The sequence below is a fragment of the Rhinoraja longicauda genome, chromosome 27 (genome assembly GCF_053455715.1).
Source record: "Rhinoraja longicauda isolate Sanriku21f chromosome 27, sRhiLon1.1, whole genome shotgun sequence".
Lineage (NCBI taxonomy): Eukaryota > Metazoa > Chordata > Chondrichthyes > Rajiformes > Arhynchobatidae > Rhinoraja > Rhinoraja longicauda.
Genome location: NC_135979.1, coordinates 23,889,757 through 23,908,851, shown reverse-complemented (window position 1 = coordinate 23,908,851; position 19,095 = coordinate 23,889,757). Strand labels below are relative to the sequence as shown.

Genomic DNA, 19,095 nt, shown 5'->3' with positions numbered 1-19,095 from the left:
TCAACTTCCTCCCAGTTTCAACCACTCACCTACACACTAGGAGCAATTTACAGTGGCCAATTCGCCACAACCCGCACATCTTTGGAATTTGAGGAGACCGGAGCACCTGAAGGAAACCTGGATGGTAGGAGGGAGAGTGGGCAAACTCCACACAGACAGCACTGAATTTGGATCAGGAAGTCTGATTAGATCCTGTTGGAATCCGTCCATTTTCTTATTGATCTGATTAGTCGATGTTTATAATTTGTGATCCCAGTTTGTCATAAAATGGTGATGATGCTTGGTTTAACTGATAATCAGTGTGCAGCTTCCATTGATAGTGTTCCCAGCTAGGAACGGCACCTTCAATCCATTCCTGCCCCAGTCACTACCCCTTCTAATCAGCTCTCAAAGAGCCTGACTTTGATGGGCCTTGTCACTTTGGGACTCAATCACATCCAATACTGGTTAGAGGAATCCTTGAAAATGTTACAGTAATGGTAAAAGGGAGAACGAGGTATACCACGAGGCAAATATGATAGTATCAATGAAGAGGCACGAGACAGACACATGAATGAGCAGCGAATGGAGGGATATAAACCATGGGCAGTCAGATGGGATTAGTTTAAATTCTTTCCATCTCCACCTTTCTGCAGAGACCGTCCCCTCCACAACTCTCTGGTTCACTCATCCCTTCCCACCCAAACCCCAGGGTACTTTCCCCTGCAACCGCAGGGAATGCTACAACTGTCCCTTCCGACACATTCTTTCTACAGACTGGAACAGGGAGAGTAAGCTGGAAAAGAGAGGTGGGGGTGGGACAAAGCCTGGCAAGTGATGGGTGTATATAATTGAGGGGGGGGGGGGGGGGGGGGTCTGATTGGCAAATGGGTGGAGAAAGTGATAAACCAATTTACCATGCAATTTCCTTACCAGATTTCCAGTCGTACTCCCTCACCAGGATCCACCTATCACTTTGTCCCGTCCCCATCTCTTTTCAAGCTTTCTTTCCCACCCCTACAATTAGTATGAAAACAGGTCCCAACCTGAAATTATGTCCATGTCCTCCAAAGATCCTCCCTGGGTTGTTCTAGCACTTTGTTTTTTTATTGTCCTTCAGACGTGGTTTCCAGAGGAGTCAGGGATGGCAAAGCATGCACGGCCGTGGGGAAAGAGCGGGGAATGTCTCAGGATAAACCCCGATTCATCAGGTGTCAAAACTTGTGGCCAACTGCTGCACTTTATAAGTGTACCGCACCCTTTAGAAAGAACAGATTCATTTGATCCAAACAAATACATAGACACAAGAAAGATTTAAATAATACATCTTAAACTGAGCTAGGACACTGAAGTGTAGATGGTGCGGCCAGCAAGGTGTGAGGGGCCGAGTGGCCGCCAGTCTACCCCGTGCGGCAGCGCCCTGCGAGCGCGCGGCGGCGGGGCTGATCGGGGGGCCGGGTGGGCGGGCTCGCCGCCAGATTGAGCTCCTTGAACTTCCCTCCGATTGCGTGAGGCATCGCGGCACTGTGGGCGCTTTGCATCTCCACGCAGAATTCGCCAGAAATTACAAAACGCCCAAATCAAAATGGAGGTGAAAGCGTGAGGTCGGTGTCGGGGGCGGGGCTTAGATAACGCGCCCCCTGGGTGGCCAATCAAAATGCGCCAGCGCTGATGGACAGGAGATCCAACGAATCATAAAGCAGGGTTGTGACTGACGGTTGTGGGACCAATAGCATGCACAGGGCAGCCAGGTGATACATACGATTGAAGGACAGCGATCTGGCAAATGGAAACACGGGATTATCTTCACTGACGACGGTCGCAACCAATGAGCGCTGCGGGCTGCGGTGACGCGGAGATGGGTGGATCCGGGGGAACCAATCGACGCTGCTGGGCGACGATGACGCAGACGTGGGCGGGCTCCGGTGGAACCAATGGGCTCTGCGGGCTGCGGTGTCACGAGGGTGGGCGGGCTCCGGCGGAACCAATGGGCGCTGCGGGCTACGGGGACGCGACAGTGGGCGGGATCCGGCGGCGGCGCGAGGAACAGAGCGCGGACTCGAGAGACATGGCGGAGGACAAATACCTGCCCGAGCTGATGGCCGAGAGGGACAGCCTCGACCCTTCCTTCGTGCACGCATCGCAGCTGCTTTCCGAAGGTGCATCGGCCGCCGACCCGCGGGCGCGCTGGCGGGTGGACTGATCCGTGCCGGCGCGGCATGTGGTGACCGGTGTAGGCCCGGGGCCTGTCGTGCTCGCTTCAGCCCGCGCCCGGGATCCGTTCATCCCGGGAGCGCAGCTCTGGGTCCTGGGGCTCTGGCGTGGGCAGCCGCGGCTGTGATGAGGCCCTGCGGGAGTCCGGAGGCGCCGCATGCGAGAACCGGCGGCGCGGCCGAGAACAAAGGGCGTAGCACGTGGGCCTGGGCCCGGCACCGAGGGGGAGGGGTGGAGCCCTGAAGAAAGGGGGAGGAGGGTGGATGTCTGGGCCCGGCCAAGGGGAGGGGGTGGGAAGGATGTCTGGGCCGGGGTGAGGGGGAGAGAAGGAGGCCTGGGCCCAGGAGGGGGAGGGGGAGGCCCAGCGCCGCCCGGCGGGCAGCCAGGGAATAGAAGAGGCCAGTTGGAGAGAGGGGAGGCGGCCCAAGCAAGGGCTGCTCGGTGGGACAGGCGAGGAGGTCTGATTGTGGTCCGTTGTTGTTTTAAGCTGGTGACACTCACTTGTTGCAGTAAGCTGCGTCGGAGCTTCTTGCTTGGGACATCAAGGCTGGAAGATTAATGATTATTGCATAGAAGGACGCCATTCGGTTGCTTTGGTCCGGAATTGTCTAGTCCATGAAGACAAAAGGAGTTGCAGATGCTAAAATATTGATAGACGCAAAGTGCTGGAGTAACTCGGTAGATCAGGCAGTATCTTGAAATAAAATGGATGGATTAACTTTTCGGGTTGGGGAGACATGGGACAGACAATATGGGAAAGGGAGTTAATGCTTAACAACTTGGCGAATCAGCAGGCCTCGGCAGACTGAGTGCAAGTGTTTGGCCAAGTCTACGCTGATCTCACCGATGTAATGTTGGTCACACCAGGACTGCTGAATTCAGTAGACCTTTTCTCATAATCTCACCAGATTTAGAGACTCTTTGGTTTGCTCATCCCTTGCCACCCAGCCCTCTCTAGGTACTTTCCCACAGCACCAAGAATTGTGACATAATCATACAGCTCTCTTCCATCCAGGGACTGCAGCAGCTCTTCCAGGCGAAGCAGAGGTTCATAGGCATCACCTTAAACCTCGCTCGCCTTCTGCGTTCTTATCTGTGGAATTTTGTTTTTAACCAAGTTAGGTTTTTGGGATGGTTCCTACTGAAAGAGGAAACACTTTGTCCTGATCCTTTCATGGCCAGTGAAGTACTTACTGGTTTAAAGTTGTCATAACAAGTGCCAATAAAACCTGAAAGATAAATATTGGCCCAGATGCCGACAAGAATTTGAAACTGGTAGCATATTTTACATTTGGCTTTTAGGGACTTTCAGATGCTTGTATAACCCCTCAATTGTATATTGTAATGAACTCCAGTCTTGAGTGCAACTTTATTTGGATAACTGAGCTGAGGCTGTGTGCTATTGATATAAAATTGAAAATATTGGATGTGCTCAGGTCGAACGGCATCTGGAGAGAAAGCAGTCAATGTTTCATGTTGATTGCATTTCTTTAAAAGTGGAAGCGATTGCTGAGATTATGTTCTGATTGTTGTGTCAACTTTTTTAAGTCTTGCAATAGTAGCAACTTTAATAATTTCTGCATGTTTGTGGGGTGCATGTCTGTAGGATGAATGTAACCAACTGACAATTGTCATAACTGAATTGTTGGAAATGGTGTGTAATGTTTTCTTGTGACGTATGTAGATCAAAAATTGAGTTGGTGGCTGATTCCTTCAGCATGCGTCCTAGCTGAATCATAATCGTCCATTAGTGTTTTCCAACGGTGGTATGAACTCAGTAACTGTCATCTATTGATCCAATAATGAAAGTTACTGATTTCAAAATGTAAAAATCTAAAACAAACAACTGCGGGCATTAAAATATATTCCTCCTTTTATCACATTCTTGATTGCTGCTCTGAGGATAGATTAATGTTCAAAGTTATATATCTGAAGGTTTTACGATAGAAGGGAGGTGGCTTTGGATAGCTCTACAGTTTGCTTAATTTTGCTGTTTTGCTCCTGGAGTTGTGTTTATCATTGTTTTATGTAAACTGTACCCTGGGCTTCATGGGAGCAAGGAAATTTACCCAGTGGGATGTTTGAGCCACTAGTAAGTACCCTGATTTATATGATTAAACTAATCCGAATCAGATGGAAATTGACAGACTGAATGTTTAACCCGTTTTGTACAAATGCTAGGCACGAGGAACTACAGATGCTGCTTGCCACTGACTACTGCATTTATTTTTTATTTTATTAGGCATCTCTAAATGTCACTGCAGGCTTTATGGTAATCACATTGCTATTTAAAAAATGTCACCATTCACTAAGTTTTAAATTTGTAGTGAATGTGAGACAGGAGTCCCAATTGCCACTTATTAAACTATGTATGCAGAGCAGATTATTGTTCTGCATTTTTTTCTGCATGTTGAATGTGATACAAGCTATACATTGCAGGGGCATTAGTAGTAAAGAGTATATTCAGATTAGTTTGGCAATTGTTGCCTCAGAATAAACCTTGATTTATCGGGTGTGAAAACTTGTGACCAGCGCCTGAGCTTAGTGCAAGAAACAGGTAGAAAATAAATCCATGGTAGTGCAAGATGTGTTTCCTTGCGAAGATAAGATTAGGGTTGTACAATTGGTCCAATGAGCCTGATGGTTATAGCAAGGTAGTTGTTCCTGTAGGACTTCAAGCTTCCCTATCTCCTGAGAAGACAGTATGGCTTGTGTGCTGAGTATCCTTCATGATAGATGTAATCATCTTGGTGTAGATGTTTTGATGTGGAGAGGGCTGTGCCTGAGAAGGACTGCTCCATCGACCACTCTGCTGCCTCTTTCATTTCTGTGTGTTGGAACAGGAATGATGCAGCCAGTCAGGATATTTTTGACTTGATGCTGAATTAATTTAAATGTTCTGCCAAACTTGCCCACAGTGCAATGTCCTGCATCTAAAAAATTGGTCAGTAGCTTAATTTTTTAATTTAGTTTAATTTAGAGATGCAGTGTGGAAACTGGCCGTTTTGCTCACCGAGTCCACACTGACCAACGATCACCTGTACACTCGTTCTATGTTAATCCCATTTAGCATCCTGCACATCTATGGAATGTGGAAGGAAACCAGAGCTCCCAGGGAGGGACCACGGGGAGATCATACAAACCCCTTACAGATGTCACCCGTAATCGTGATTGAACCTGCGTCACTAGCACTGTAAAGCAACAACTCCACTGCTGCACCTCTGTGCCACCCTGTAGCTAGCAAATTAGAGTCAACAGTGTGTAAACAGGCCATTTGGCCCAACTTGCCCACGCCAACCAACATGACCCATCTACACTAATCCCAGTTGTCTGCGTTTGGCCCATATCCATCTAAACCTATCCTCTCCCTGTAACTCTAATTGCTGCCTAAATGTCACGATAGTCCCTGTTTCAATTACCTCCTCCAGCAGTTGATTCCATGCATCCACCACCGTTTGTGTGAAAAGGTTACTCCTCGGATTCCTATAAAATCTTTCCCCCTTCACCTTAAACCTACGCCTTCTGGTTCTCGATTTCCCCTGTTCTGGGCAAGAGACTGTGTTTGAGTAAGATTTCTTAAAATAAACAGCAAACTGCATTGTTCTCGTGCTGCGAGAACAATGATTGTAATTTTGAGTTTCTGTGAAAGTACATGACTTGGGCTTTGAAAGCAAGTAATGGGTAAAGATGTATTGTGAAGCATACACAAATAGACTAATGGCCAAACTTGACAAGGATTCAATCTGTGGTCCTTTATTTTTAAAACAATCTTCTGGGAGTAATCTGCCCCTTCTGTTTTTGAGATGCCTACTTAGAGAGAAGTTCTTTGTTTCTGAAAGGCTGAATATGATCACTCGGTATTTTGTAAGCATATGCCTATATTAATGTTAAATTTGGCAATTGTTCTTTGTTCTGCAAGAAATTCGTTGGGGCAGATAGTTTTGTTTCACAAGAGAAATCAACTTATTTCAATCTAATGAACCTCTTTCACCTGTGGATGATATATCTCCAGATGTGGAGTGACTCACAAGAAAGGGATTTCTGTTGTAAATTGAACAAAGGCCAACTCTGCATCTTGTCTAAAGCGATGTGCTGCTCTTAAATCTTATTTGATGTACTCGCTTCAACACATAATACAAAATGCTTTTCCCTGAGGTGTTTTTTTAACGAGGAATTGCAATACTGTAGTAATATACAGTTACTACTTTAGATATGTCCATCTTTAAATATTTTGTCATGTCTCATTCATTTGAAAGTTTCAGTTGGTGATTTTTTGGTAAAATATTGCGAACTTGGTATCTTATTTGGCATTCTTGTCCAGAACAAATTGCGGAAAAGGAATAGTGAGAGGTTTCCAGCTGGTGATTGAAAACAAATAATACACATCTAATATTTTGGAGAGAAGAGCTTGTTTATGGTTTGTCAACTGGTCACAAAGCCGTCATTATCCTTGAATTTTAGGATTTTTTTGCAATTACTGAAATTATTTTGAATGATTTGTTGATTTTTAAATTATTTAAGCCTGATCACTGCTGCCGAGAGGGTTGCATTTTCCTCATCTATAATTGTTGGGGAAGAGGTGTTGTTGCCTGGAAATTGCACATCTAGTTATGCAATCTGTTAGTTCTGATGGGCTGGTGTTTTTTGTGCATGCTAAAGTTTCTGCTTTTGCACTATTCTACCATGAAGCTTGGGTTCTAAGTGACACTCCATGTTGCCAGACTGCTCCATGTTCCTGTCTCCAACCTTCTGAACCCTGCGGATTGAAAAGAGATGCAATGTGCTGGTCGGGCAGCATCTCTGGAGAATATGGATAGGTGATGTTTAGGTTTGGGACACTTGTTCAAACTGGTTGTAGTAGGGAGGATGAGAAAGCTGAAAAAAGTGGGGGTGGGACAAAGCCTGGCAAGTGATAGGTGGATACAAGTGAGGGTGGGATTTGATTATCAGATGGTTGAACAAGGTTAGAGATAAAAAAGGGGGCAGAAATATGCAAGATAAGAATGAGTGATGCCAGAAGAAGGGATAGTGGGGGGGGGGGGAGACGACGACGGGGGGACGGACGGACGGACGGGGGGGGGGGGGGGAGGACGACGACTAGTGGGAGAAATGAGGGGCACAGCAAAGAGACCGTGCGCAGAACAGGGAGGTGTAATTCAAACTTGGAGAATTTACTGTTTATACCATTGGGTTGTAAAGTACCCAAGGGAATATAATAATCTATCTCCAGTTTGCGCATGGCCTTACTCTGGCGGAGGAGGAGGCCCAGCAGGGAATGGCCGATATGGAAATTCATGAGAGCACTTCAGATTTGAGGGTTTGTAGAACAAAGCACAACATAAAGTCCAAATTTAATATAAAACTGAAGTTCTTTGTTTGTCTATATTCTATATAATTTAGTGGAAATCTTTTTAATTATTTTTAATTTGCAGAAATTCAAAGATTTCAAAAAGGAGAGAAAAAAGATGAAGAAAAGAGATTCCTTGATGTTCTGACACAGAAAAACATCAAGCTTTCTGAGCGATGCCTGATACCAGTTGCACAGTTTCCAAGGGTAAGGGGCTTTCATATGCTGCATGCTGTTTTGATCAAAATTCAGATCATTTCCAGAATAGGGGGGGAAGGGGGGTATATCTGCTATTCATTGCAGAAATAAACCATAGAGGGTAGTTTTATGTTCAGTGCAACTGTCTGAAAGCAGATCTCAAAGTGGTCCAGAGGAGAGATCAGCAGATAATTAATAATGGTGTGTTGTGGCAATTAATTATTTTTGTTAATCAGGATGCCTTTTGTGGAAGGTGCCAGATGGAAATTAAAACCAATTATTTATTTTCATGGGATACAGGTATTGCTGGTAAGACCAGGAATTGTTATTCCTAATTGTTGTGTTGATTGTATTGCTCAAGAGGATTGTTTGTGCTGGATGTATGGAGCTGTGTGGCTTTTAAAGCTGCTCTTATTCGTGCAATTTTGATTTATACCTTGTTGAATAAATAATGGTTTGGGGAGATTGGAAGCGAGTGATTGCCACACAGCCGCCAATCTGTTTCCATGGTTACAGTTTGTAAGTGGCTTGTTTGGTGAAGGGTCTTATTGACTATGACCTCTAACATGATGATGGTGCAGTGTCCTCGGATGTTGACCAGGCAATGATCGGCAGGAACAGTTTTAAAAACGCAGTTACCCAGTTACTTGTAGGCAAGTGCTGTGTCAGCATCTGAGGAAGTGTGAATTCAATTTTGTGTGACATTTGTTGGCAAATATTCCCACTTTTTGTTATGGAGAAATTGCGATTGAGTTGGGCTTGGGTAATTTCTCCAAGGAGCTACCTCAATGATATCCTGGGTCTGAGATAAGAACAGCAACCGTCTTGCTTTGATTTACTAAAGCTTGTTGCAGGGGATTTTGGGTCATATCCTGCCTGCTGCTAAAGAGAGTCACTCTAATCTCTGGATTTCAGTTCTGATCAATGCTTTTGGATCATGGCTGTAATGAGATCTGGAACGAGGTGATTCTGCAGCCCAAACTTGGTTGTTTGATCATATGAGCAATGGCCCTTCTATTTAAGGAGGTAGAGTAATTGTTGCCAATGTTGTAATTGTATTGCTTGTGGACAAGACATGGCATGGCACATCTGTTTTTATCAGCTGAATGCTAGTGTGTACAGCAAGGTTGGTGGCACCACTATTTCTAGATCACATGTGGCATTGTTGGTGTGTGTATTGGTTGTTTTCATCTTCAGGTTAGTGTGTCTTTGTTTTTTTTTAGTTGTCTGGGACTCCTAACGCAAGTTCCTTTACTTGTCATTTTGCATTTTCATCATTATTCCCATTGTCATGAAGAATTAAGGAAAATAATGGCCTGTGGGGTTGAAGAAAGTAAAATACAATTGTGATTTCCACTTGGCTTTTGCTTTATACGGATAGTTAAACATGGTACGAAGTTTGTGTACGTTTAGAATGTCATGTTTTTATTGCCTTTAATGCCTTGATATCTTAAAGCACTTTATAGCCAATTAATTTGAAATTGCATCATGGTTATAATGGTATATTGCATTAACATTTCTTATTTCTGCAGTTCAACTTTGTAGGGAAACTACTTGGACCGAGGGGAAATTCATTGAAACGGCTGCAAGAAGACACTGGCACAAAAATGTCCATTCTCGGGAAAGGCTCAATGAGAGATAAGGCCAAGGTATGTTTTCTTTACTGGATAGAGATCCAGTAAATATCCAGATTAATTGGAATTGTAGTGGTTTATTATTGTCACGTGTACTGAGATACAGAGGAAAAACCTTTTCTTTAGTGTGCTATGCAGGTAAGTTATCCATACTTGTGTACAACAGGATGTGTAAAAAGAGATGGGGAAACAGAGTGTAGAATTCAATGCAAAAGCTACAAAGAGTGCAGATTTAAAAACAAAAGTGTAAGGACTGCAACAAACTTGATTTGTGGATTGTGAATACACCACTAGTTATTGAAACATAAAATTCTTTAAAGGATTGGACAGGCTAGATGCAGGAAGTATAGATTTTAGATTCTAGATTAACCAGTGTTTGTAATAGTTTGGGAGGGACAGTATTGAATATGATTGTTTCCCTGAATTAATTGCTTAAATTTGGGCACAGCAAAGACACTGAGATAGGACAGCATCGATATACTTGCGTAACCCTGTGTAGAATAAAGACCTTTGACAGTTAATCGATAATTGTGCTTATTTTATGTCATGCTTGTTTTGGTCTGTTTTATTCTCATTTCATTAGGAAGATGAGCTTCGTAAAGGAGCAGAAGCTAAGTATGCACACTTGAACTGTGAGCTGCATGTTCTTGTTGAAGTCTTCGCACCTCCTACTGAAGCATATTCACGAATGTATCATGCGATGGACAAGCTTAAAAAATTTCTTGTACCCGTGAGTCCTTTTTGCTTTGTGCTAACCATCCCTGAGAGTGAATTGAATGAATGACACACTAGTGCAAAAGGCAATTGGGAAAACAAGTCAATAGTAGTACAATAGATGGTCTGAAGTATTTTGTTGCTGAGTGGAGATCAGTTCAAGAACCTGATGGCTGGAGGAAAGTAGTTGTTCCAGAACTTGTGGTGTGCGACTTTAGGCCTCTGTTCTACCTGCTCAATGGTAGCAGTAAGAAGACAGTCTTACTTGGATGGTGGGGATCTTTGATTTTCGATGCAGCCTGAACTGAGAATTGCTGGACTTGACCATAGTGCGGCTTTTAGGATACATTCTAAAGTGCATCTGTAGGTTGGTTAGTGTATTTGGTGACATGCCAAATCTTTTTAAACTTATAAGAGAGAAGGGCTAGCATGCCTTCATTATTGCATCTATGTGTTGATCCCAAGACGGGTGATCTGAGATGTAAATACCCAGGTAGTTAAAGCTGCTAATAGCTGAATAGCCTGCTTTGCCATTAGATTCTGTTAATCCATGATTGGTTTTTTCAACTTTCCAATCTTTCTCGTGTGCAGTTTATGATTTGGCTCTGCCATGAAGATTTGCATATGAATAACATTTGGAATCTTGACTTAATGTCAGAGATTAACTTGTATTATAGACTAGCTGCCCCGTTGCTTATTTGTGGGATCACTGTTGGGAAGATATTTATATTTTAGCTTATTCCATAAATTTGTCGTGCCAAATGATTGCTAATTTTGATGCAAAGTAACTTTGTATTTATGCATCGGTAGTTCTAATACAGCTTGTAAACATTTCTTATAATACAAACAATTCCCTTAAATGTGCAGTGAATTTTATTTCAAAATAAGTGTGAAAAGATATTTTGAGCATATTCGCGTTTACACATAATGGCAGAAGAGTTGTAGGCTTATGAGCAGAAACATCTTAGAAATGTTGGCACGTGATGGTGAGACAGTCATTTGATTTGAATTCATGTCTAGCCATAAAATATAGAATTACAGTGTAAAATATTATTTAAAGGAGTAAGGAGAAGACAGTTAAACTTATTAAAAGGTCCATGCATAGAATAAGAGTGTGTGATGTACAGTAATGTTTTTAAGCACTTCTCGTGCATCCAGTACAACACCATCCTGCAATTGTTCATGGATACTGGGTAGCTGGGCATATGCTACATTCTGTGCTCTCCCTGTGGGGAAAGGAGATGCCAGGGTAGACATTTTGGTTTGGTACAATCAGAGTTTATGCATTTTACCAGCCACATAAGAAATAAACTCCTCAGATAAAGAACTGCAGGGTCTATTGTTTGCAACTATGATTTCTGTCAATCATGATAAGGTTACTCGAGTTGATTGGCTCAGATTATCTTTTGTGATGAGCTGTATGCCTTGTGACAGCGTTACTGAATACCATGGGTTCACATGGTGACAGACTCAATAAAATCTGGAGGTTGGGCATATTGTCTGTTTCTTGCATTTCAGATAACCTCTGAACTACCTGTTCTGGGTGAGCTTTAAACTCAGAGGTCCTCATGACTTTGAAAGGAATAATTTTTGTTATCACTACTACATTAAGGGTAGTCGCATGCACGTCTGATGAATGTGTATTTGTTAGTGCGTTTTATTTTAAGTTGAATGTAATCTTGACGGACGTGCAGGAACTGCTGCCAGAGATGTGTGTGCTGGAGAATAAACGACCCTAATCCAGCCTCTGAGATCGGCATAGGAAAACGTCAGAAAATATTGTACTTGTAGCTCAGTTATGACCAAATAACTAGGAGGGGTGGGGGAGAGCTTGAATGATGGCACCCAGATGGACGTTGAAAGGTTGTAAGGTTTAATTCTCAGTCATTGACCTGTAATTCTGTTGTGTGTTAATAGGATTACAATGATGAAATAAGACAGGAGCAGCTGACTGAGCTGGCATACTTGAATGGGGGGCAAGAAGCATCCCGCGGGAGAGGGGTTCGTGCCCGAGGCGCTCCACCTCTACCATTTGCAAGGTAATGGTCACGAAAGACTGATTGCTCTGGATGTAATAGTCCAGGGCGGTTGTCTTATTAGTTGTAAGCATAATTTATTTTCTATCCATTGTGTGGGCTTGATAGATTAATTTGTCTGTTGTTGAAAGCAGAAACTAAACTTTCTGCTTTCTTCACCCTCCACTCCCACCTTTATGAAGCTGTCTTTTTGCATCTTCTCAAAGTAACTTTTTAAAATACTTGTTCCTTTTCCTCCCTTCCTGCGTGGACATGCTTGTAAAGCTTGACTGGGAAACTAAAATTCTACCTGTTTGAGAGAACTATCTTTTGCCATGTTGCTACTGTGCATGAAGTAGTATGTGCATGTCTGATAATGCCATACAACTCTGGAGAAGCATTATCCAGAGTTACAGCTGTGGTAATGGAGTAACAATAAGCCCATGGTAATACCAATGTCGAGCATTAACAGCTACCCAAGCATTGCATTACTTGTTGAATCATCTCTCCATCCATTCAAGTGGCACCTGTTCTTCCACCTGGACTAATGCACAGACAATATCATTTGAAACGGCAGGCTTCTCCGGCTGATTTGCGTCGCATATCTTGTCAACTGCATAAATGGCCTGTTGTAATTGTGCCAGAAGCCCCTGTCAATATTTCTGTTGGATTCTGCTGACAAGATCAGCGAGGCTTTCGTCCTGTCTTCTTTAAAGGTTTGATGTGTTATAATTTTTCAGGGGCCGTGCTGTGGCGCCACCCCCACCTTCCCCGCTGTATGGACCACGAGGTGCGATGTCGCGTGGAGCAGTTGTGAGGGGAGCCCCTGGAGGCCACAGAGAGGTGGCGAGTGGACGTGGTATCGCCCCAGCACAGAGGGGTGCCCCAGCACCTCGAGGCCGAGGAACACCTGCAGCGTACAGGCAGCCACTCCACCCGCCGCCTGCTCAGGAGAGCTACGATGAATATGTAAGCCCTTTAATTATACTGCAGTGCCTTTTGAAAGTATGTTTAAAAGGACATATTTTTACATTGGGATACTGATGGTATAGCCTCTCATCTATCTATAAAGAACAGAATAGCACAGGACATGAACACACCCTTCAACCTACAAAATCCATGTCAATTTAAACTCTGCACCTACCGACATGATCCTTGCCTTTCCATTGCTTGATGTTGCTCTCGTATCTGCCTCCATCGGCTCTTCGGCAGTGTTCCAGGCAAAGACTGTTCTCTGAGGAACTTGCATCTCAAATCCAATGTAGACTTTCCCTCTTGCCTTAAATCAATGTTCTCCGGTATTTGACATTTCCACCCTGGAAACAAAAACTCTGACCTATCTATGCTTCTTATAATCTTCTTGCCCCTCTTCCTTGTGCTGGGGGGGTAAAACAATGCCAGTTTGTACATCTGCTTCTATAGCTTATACCCAATAATCCATGCAACATCCTGGTGAACCTCTTCTGTGCTTTCTCCAATGCATCCTTGTAATGGGGTAACCAGAATTGCACAAAGTCTAGCTTGGATTTGAGATTCTGATTCAGCAGGAGGCTATTAAGCCCATTGTGTCTCTGCTGCTCTACTCAGTTTTCCCATCCTCCGAACACGGGTGTTGAATCTTCAATGTATTTTATCTATATATCTATATATATATACCACTAAAACTCAGATCGTGTGTGTGTGTGTGTGTATATACACAATCAGGCCCCCCACCACTCCCCTCGCTTCTCTCCTCTCCCCACTCTCTCACACCCGGGGGACACTCCGAGCAGGAGGGAGATGCTCTCCCCGCTATCGCCCGGGCCCAGTGCGCCGCCGCCCTATCCGTCTCGAGTAGTCCGGGCTCGGCCAGGCCACAGTAACGGCTGCACTCCGGAGCTCCCTCCTCCTCCCTGCACGCTCCGTAAGTGACTTTCGTCGCCAGCGGAGGGGAGTGAGGGTGGGGGAGGAGAGAGTGGAAGAGGGTGGGGGAGGAGAGAGGGGGAAAGGGGGGGTGGGGGGAGGAGAGAGAGGGGATGGGACTGGGGAGGGGGACAGCAGGGGAGGGGTGGTAGTGGGGAAAGAGAGTGGGGGAAAGGGGGGTGGGGGAGAGTGAAAGTGGCGTTGTGGGAGAAGAGAATGGGTGGGGGGAGGAGAGAGTGGGCAAAAGGGGAGTCCTGGGGAAAGGCGGTGGGGGAGGAGAGAGTGGCTCCTCAGTCACACCCTCTCCCCTTTCCTGTTCCCCTCTATGAGGAATGGGCCCAAACTTTCATTACTAAAACTTTCATCTTGTATTACTAAAACTTTCATCTTGTATTTATATTTGTTTGTTCCCGAAATACAACCAAAACGGTTCGCGATAGCCCACCTTACTCGCCATTGGCCTGCAGTGTGCAGTAGCAAGATTTATTCAAATTGTTGATATATTTTAAAAATTATGTCAGGTAGCATCTCTAGAGAATAGATAAGTGACGTTTTGGCTCTGGATCCTTTTTCAGACCCAAAACATCAGCATTCTATTTGTTCTCCAGAGATGTTGAGTTATTCCAGCACTTGTCTTTTTGGTAAACCAGCATCTGCGGTTCCTTATTTCTATTCTGTATAGTTGTGCTTGAATTCATTTTTGAATGTGTGATATGCATAGCTCTGCACAGTGGTATTGGAGGTACTGAATTTTGAAAGTAAAGTGTTAAATGGTGAACAGTTGTCACTCTCTCCAGACTAAGACAAAGCACAGAACTTTAGGTGAGAACAGAGCTGTTTTAAAAAAATAAAACTAGGAATAATACAACTTGTTTTTCAATATTGCAGGGTTATGATGATGGCTATTCAGAGCAAAATTATGACAATTATGAAAACTATTATGATCAATCACAGGGGTAAGTGAAGTTGGGTGTTGTATTTTATAGTTCCAATCATGAGGATACGTGCACTTTCACTCTGATTTGCATTGGCATTTTAGTTCGGTATAATATAGTGTATGGGGTTTTTTCTATTATTCAAAGTCACAGCCCATATCTAAATTTGTTGTTCTCAAATCCATAGTGGCTAATAAACATTAGCCTGAGATACATGCGCAATTGCTTTGATCATATTTGAAATGAGTTGATATTATACTTGGTATTATGTTTATAGCGATACTGAATATTTTGACTATGGACATGGTGAAGTGCAGGACACATATGACGATTATGGTGAGTGAATTACAATTTTACCTTTTTGAAACTGATCCAATGCTAGATTCGTGTATATTTGAGATAAAAAGCACCAATTTTGGTCTGCCTGTATTAAACTAATTGTGTGATTGACAGGCATTGAAATTTTTTGCTCACTGAGTCATATCAAAGGCAGTAAACTTTGCTATTTAACAGCTCATTATTTCTCCCATCATACCAGGGAGATTTTGCTTTGGACGTTCAGTCATTGAGTGCAAGTTGCCAAACTGCTCCATTTCTCTGGAGCTTTATTCTGTTTCTGACCTACCATTGTGGCTCAGGCATATCTTATAGAAATTAGTCATGTTTATATCATGTTCAAGATAAAATTAGATTCGGGTTGATGGCAAATTATTTTGTGCTCCAGAATCAGGACAAGGCCGTTCAGCCCTAAGACCTGTACCACAACCTCTTTTCCAAGATTTAGGTGAGTGTCATCTTGAAAATGTTACGTTAACTTGTCATCTGTACAGGTGCTCCTCAGCTTACGATGAGAAACCCATCGCAAACCGAAAATATTGTAAGTCGAAATGCATTTAATACACGCGATCATGTGGCTGGAAGTGAGCGGCGGCTAGCTATGGATCGCTGCCGTTTGCACCATTGCAAGTCGAAATATCGCAAGTCGAAGCATCGTAAGCCGGGGAGCACCTGTATATAAATGCCACCTTGGGGCTTGATACTCCCTGATGTCCTCTGTTGTATTTGCACATGTAGGTCTATTCCTTGTTTCCTTGCTCTTTGCTGCCCATCTCTCTTGGTCATCGAAGAGCACGTTCATTATTGTGGGGAAGTTGACTTATTTTCACTTTTATGTTGGGAGTTTTACATAATGTCATTCAAACTCATAAGATCATAAGTGATAAGAGCAGAAGACGGCCTTTCAGCCCATCGTCTACTCCGCCATTCAATCACCCCATACCCTCTGACACCCTTAATCAGGAATTTATCCATCTCTGCCTTGTATATATACACTGTCTTTTGTGTCAAAGAATTCCACAGATTCACCACCCTCTGACTAAAGAAATTCCTCATCTCCTTCCTAAAAGATCGTCCTTTAATTCTGATGCTATCACTAGTCCTAGATACTCAGCTAGTGGAAACATCCTATCCACATCCACTCTATCCAAGCTTTTCACTATTCTGTACGTTTCAATGAGGTCCCCCATCATTCTTCTAAACTCCAGCGAATGTAGGCCCAGTGCCCATGTCAAACGCTCATCATATGTTAACCTACTCATTCCTGGGATTATTCTTGTAAACCAGTTCTGGACCCTCTCCAGAACCAGCACATCCTTCCTCCAATATGGAGCCCAACATTGTTCACAATATTCCAAATGCAGCCTGACCAGTGCCTTATGGAGCCTCAGCTGCTTTTGTATACAAGTCCTCGAAATAAATGCTAGCATTGCGTTTGCTTTCTTTACTACGGATTTGACTTGCAGATGAACATTTTGGGTACTTTGGGGGAATCCTGCACCAGCACTCCCGTGTCCCTTTGCACCTCCAATTTCTGGATTCTCTCCCCATTGAGAAAATAATTTATGCCTTTATTCCCACTACCAAAATGCATGACTCCACACTTTGCTACACTATTTCTTAGGATTGCATTTGCCCTGCAGAAGGTGGTTTACATTAAATGTTATTGGTCATTCAGGTGGATATATTGTAACCTGTGGCCATCTTTAATTTGTGACGTAATCTTCCATTGATGTCTTGCACGTCCGGTACAAACTTTTCTCAACAAAGTAAAATATTCTACAGGCCAGGAAGATTGGAATGCAGGACGAACCAACAGGAAGGCACCAGCAAGGCCACTCAAGAGAATGTACAGAGAACATCCCTACGGGCGATACTAAGACCAGGCCCCTGATCGTGTGTGCGTTCTTATAAATTGCTTCAATCTTCTGTGGTCACCATCTTGTTATCAACTGTGAGACAAGTAATAGTCCATTTGTTTTCTACTCTGGAAATTTATTGGGTGGACTGATTTATGTACATGTTTAGATAATTACAACCCATGATAGTGCAACTCTGGCATGATTGTTTCGATAAATTAGTGGGCAGTAAGTTCTGAAATGATTAGAATGCTTTGTTTTTATACTGTTGGTGCATCTGTCAATTTATATGTATGTGTAAAGATGGCTTTTATTTGCCATTTGAATTTAATTCTGCTGTGTAGGTATTTTTAGGCTTGTTTACCTAGACACTTCTGTTAATTCAGTTTAGACAATGTTTAAACTGATCTGGAGTTGCAGAATTCAATTGGATTACATGAGCTGCATTTCAAACTTGTCAAGTTAAATCAAATTGTTGCCACATTCCACTCACTTGCCTCGCTACAGATCTGTTCAAAGTAATGAAGTTTTGCCAATCTCTTTGTTACTACCTATTCTTAGTGTTTGGGGCCTGTATAAATCCCTTGTTTTAAACCTAATAAGCGTGTCAGTGTTAGACAAAGGATTTCTTAACCAGGAGAGCAAGATTTTTATAAAAGGATGTTACGTACATTTGATTTTTAATTTGTTCTTTTTCCAAAGACCCTCCCATGGTTTACGTGTTGACGATTCATTATAATTCCCCAAGGCATCTTTTTCATTTCTGCTGGAAGAGAAATTTGTCATTTTAATTTTTTTTTAAATTTTGCTTCCAGCTTGCAGAAAGCTTGGTTGCAATCTTTGCTCGTTATGTGGGATTGTTCAATGCAGGTGGCATCTTAGAGTAGAGCACCATTTTGGTTTTTGGTATGAATTGATTTGGATTGTCCAAATTGCTTATTATTCTCAAAAGGACCGTCCATGACAGTCATTCAGCTCACGGTGTCTGATCTCCCTCCGCTCATGTTATGTTGCATTTTAATTAAGTTTGGGTAATTGGCCAAGCAGCTGCCGTAATATGTTTGTCATCCCTGTTTGGAAGCTTTGCAAGAAATGTGGTAAAGAGGGCAGGGAGATTTTACTTTCCTCTGGCTGATTTTCCTGGCGCGTGGGGTTACCCAACCTCAGAAGCTGTATACATGTTTCCACAGCAATTACTAAATGTTAATGATGTTGAAGGAAACATTTTGAAGGACTTTTGACACCATTATATTAGCACATGGATAGGTTTTGGGCATTTGCTTTAGGGTTTTTGTGTTGGATCTGTAGGAACCTGATTTTCATGGAGAATATCTGTCACTTTGTACAAAGGTGTTTCAAGTGTTTGGGTAGCTGGGATCTTGTATTCAGGCATTTATAGTAATTTAAGAGTTGCACATTTAGCTAAATTTATGGTCCATCATGTCAGAAATAATTCTGGAAGCTAGTGGGTTTTTTTCATTCCATTCCCCATTCCCCAACATGCTACTTTTTCCATTTCCCCTCGTGCTTAAGGCAAACTTTGAGAGGGTCTTACTGCTAATGTAAAAAGGGACACTGCAGCTAAAATTGAGTTTGTGTGTTGTTGGAAGTTTATAGCCTCAAATGTCTGTTATCCTTAATCATCTGTGCCTGGACATAAATATGCATTACACTCCTTGTGTGAGCCTGCCTAAATAGGTAGCTAAACATTTGTTCGACACAATTGCACCAGTTTGTCAATAAAGTTTAATTCTTTTGTATAGAACTAAACCGAATTCCCTCTTTTCCTTAGAAATAAAAACTTTCTGTTCCTGCAGTACAATAAACATTTTCACTCTATAAATTTAAAGACCTTGGTGTTCTAATGATTTCATTTTACCAAAAAAAATAGCTTGGTTAAAGTCCTTGGATTGAGTTGAAAGTTAAAAGAAAACCGGTTAAACCTGTTGCATGTATTTTGGT

At 43.0% G+C, this 19,095-nt stretch overlaps 1 protein-coding gene across 1 annotated transcript; it reads left to right on the top strand.

The window, feature by feature from the left end:
• Positions 1-1,966: 1,966 nt before the first annotated feature.
• On the top strand, positions 1,967-18,987 carry LOC144606600 (KH domain-containing, RNA-binding, signal transduction-associated protein 2-like). Its single transcript, XM_078422868.1, has 10 exons — positions 1,967-2,138; positions 7,626-7,747; positions 9,271-9,387; positions 9,956-10,102; positions 12,004-12,125; positions 12,842-13,070; positions 14,892-14,959; positions 15,216-15,274; positions 15,663-15,722; positions 17,060-18,987. The coding sequence occupies exons 1-10, from the start codon at positions 1,967-1,969 to the stop codon at positions 17,152-17,154; spliced, it is 1,191 nt and encodes a 396-aa protein (XP_078278994.1). The 3' UTR covers positions 17,155-18,987.
• Positions 18,988-19,095: the final 108 nt, after the last annotated feature.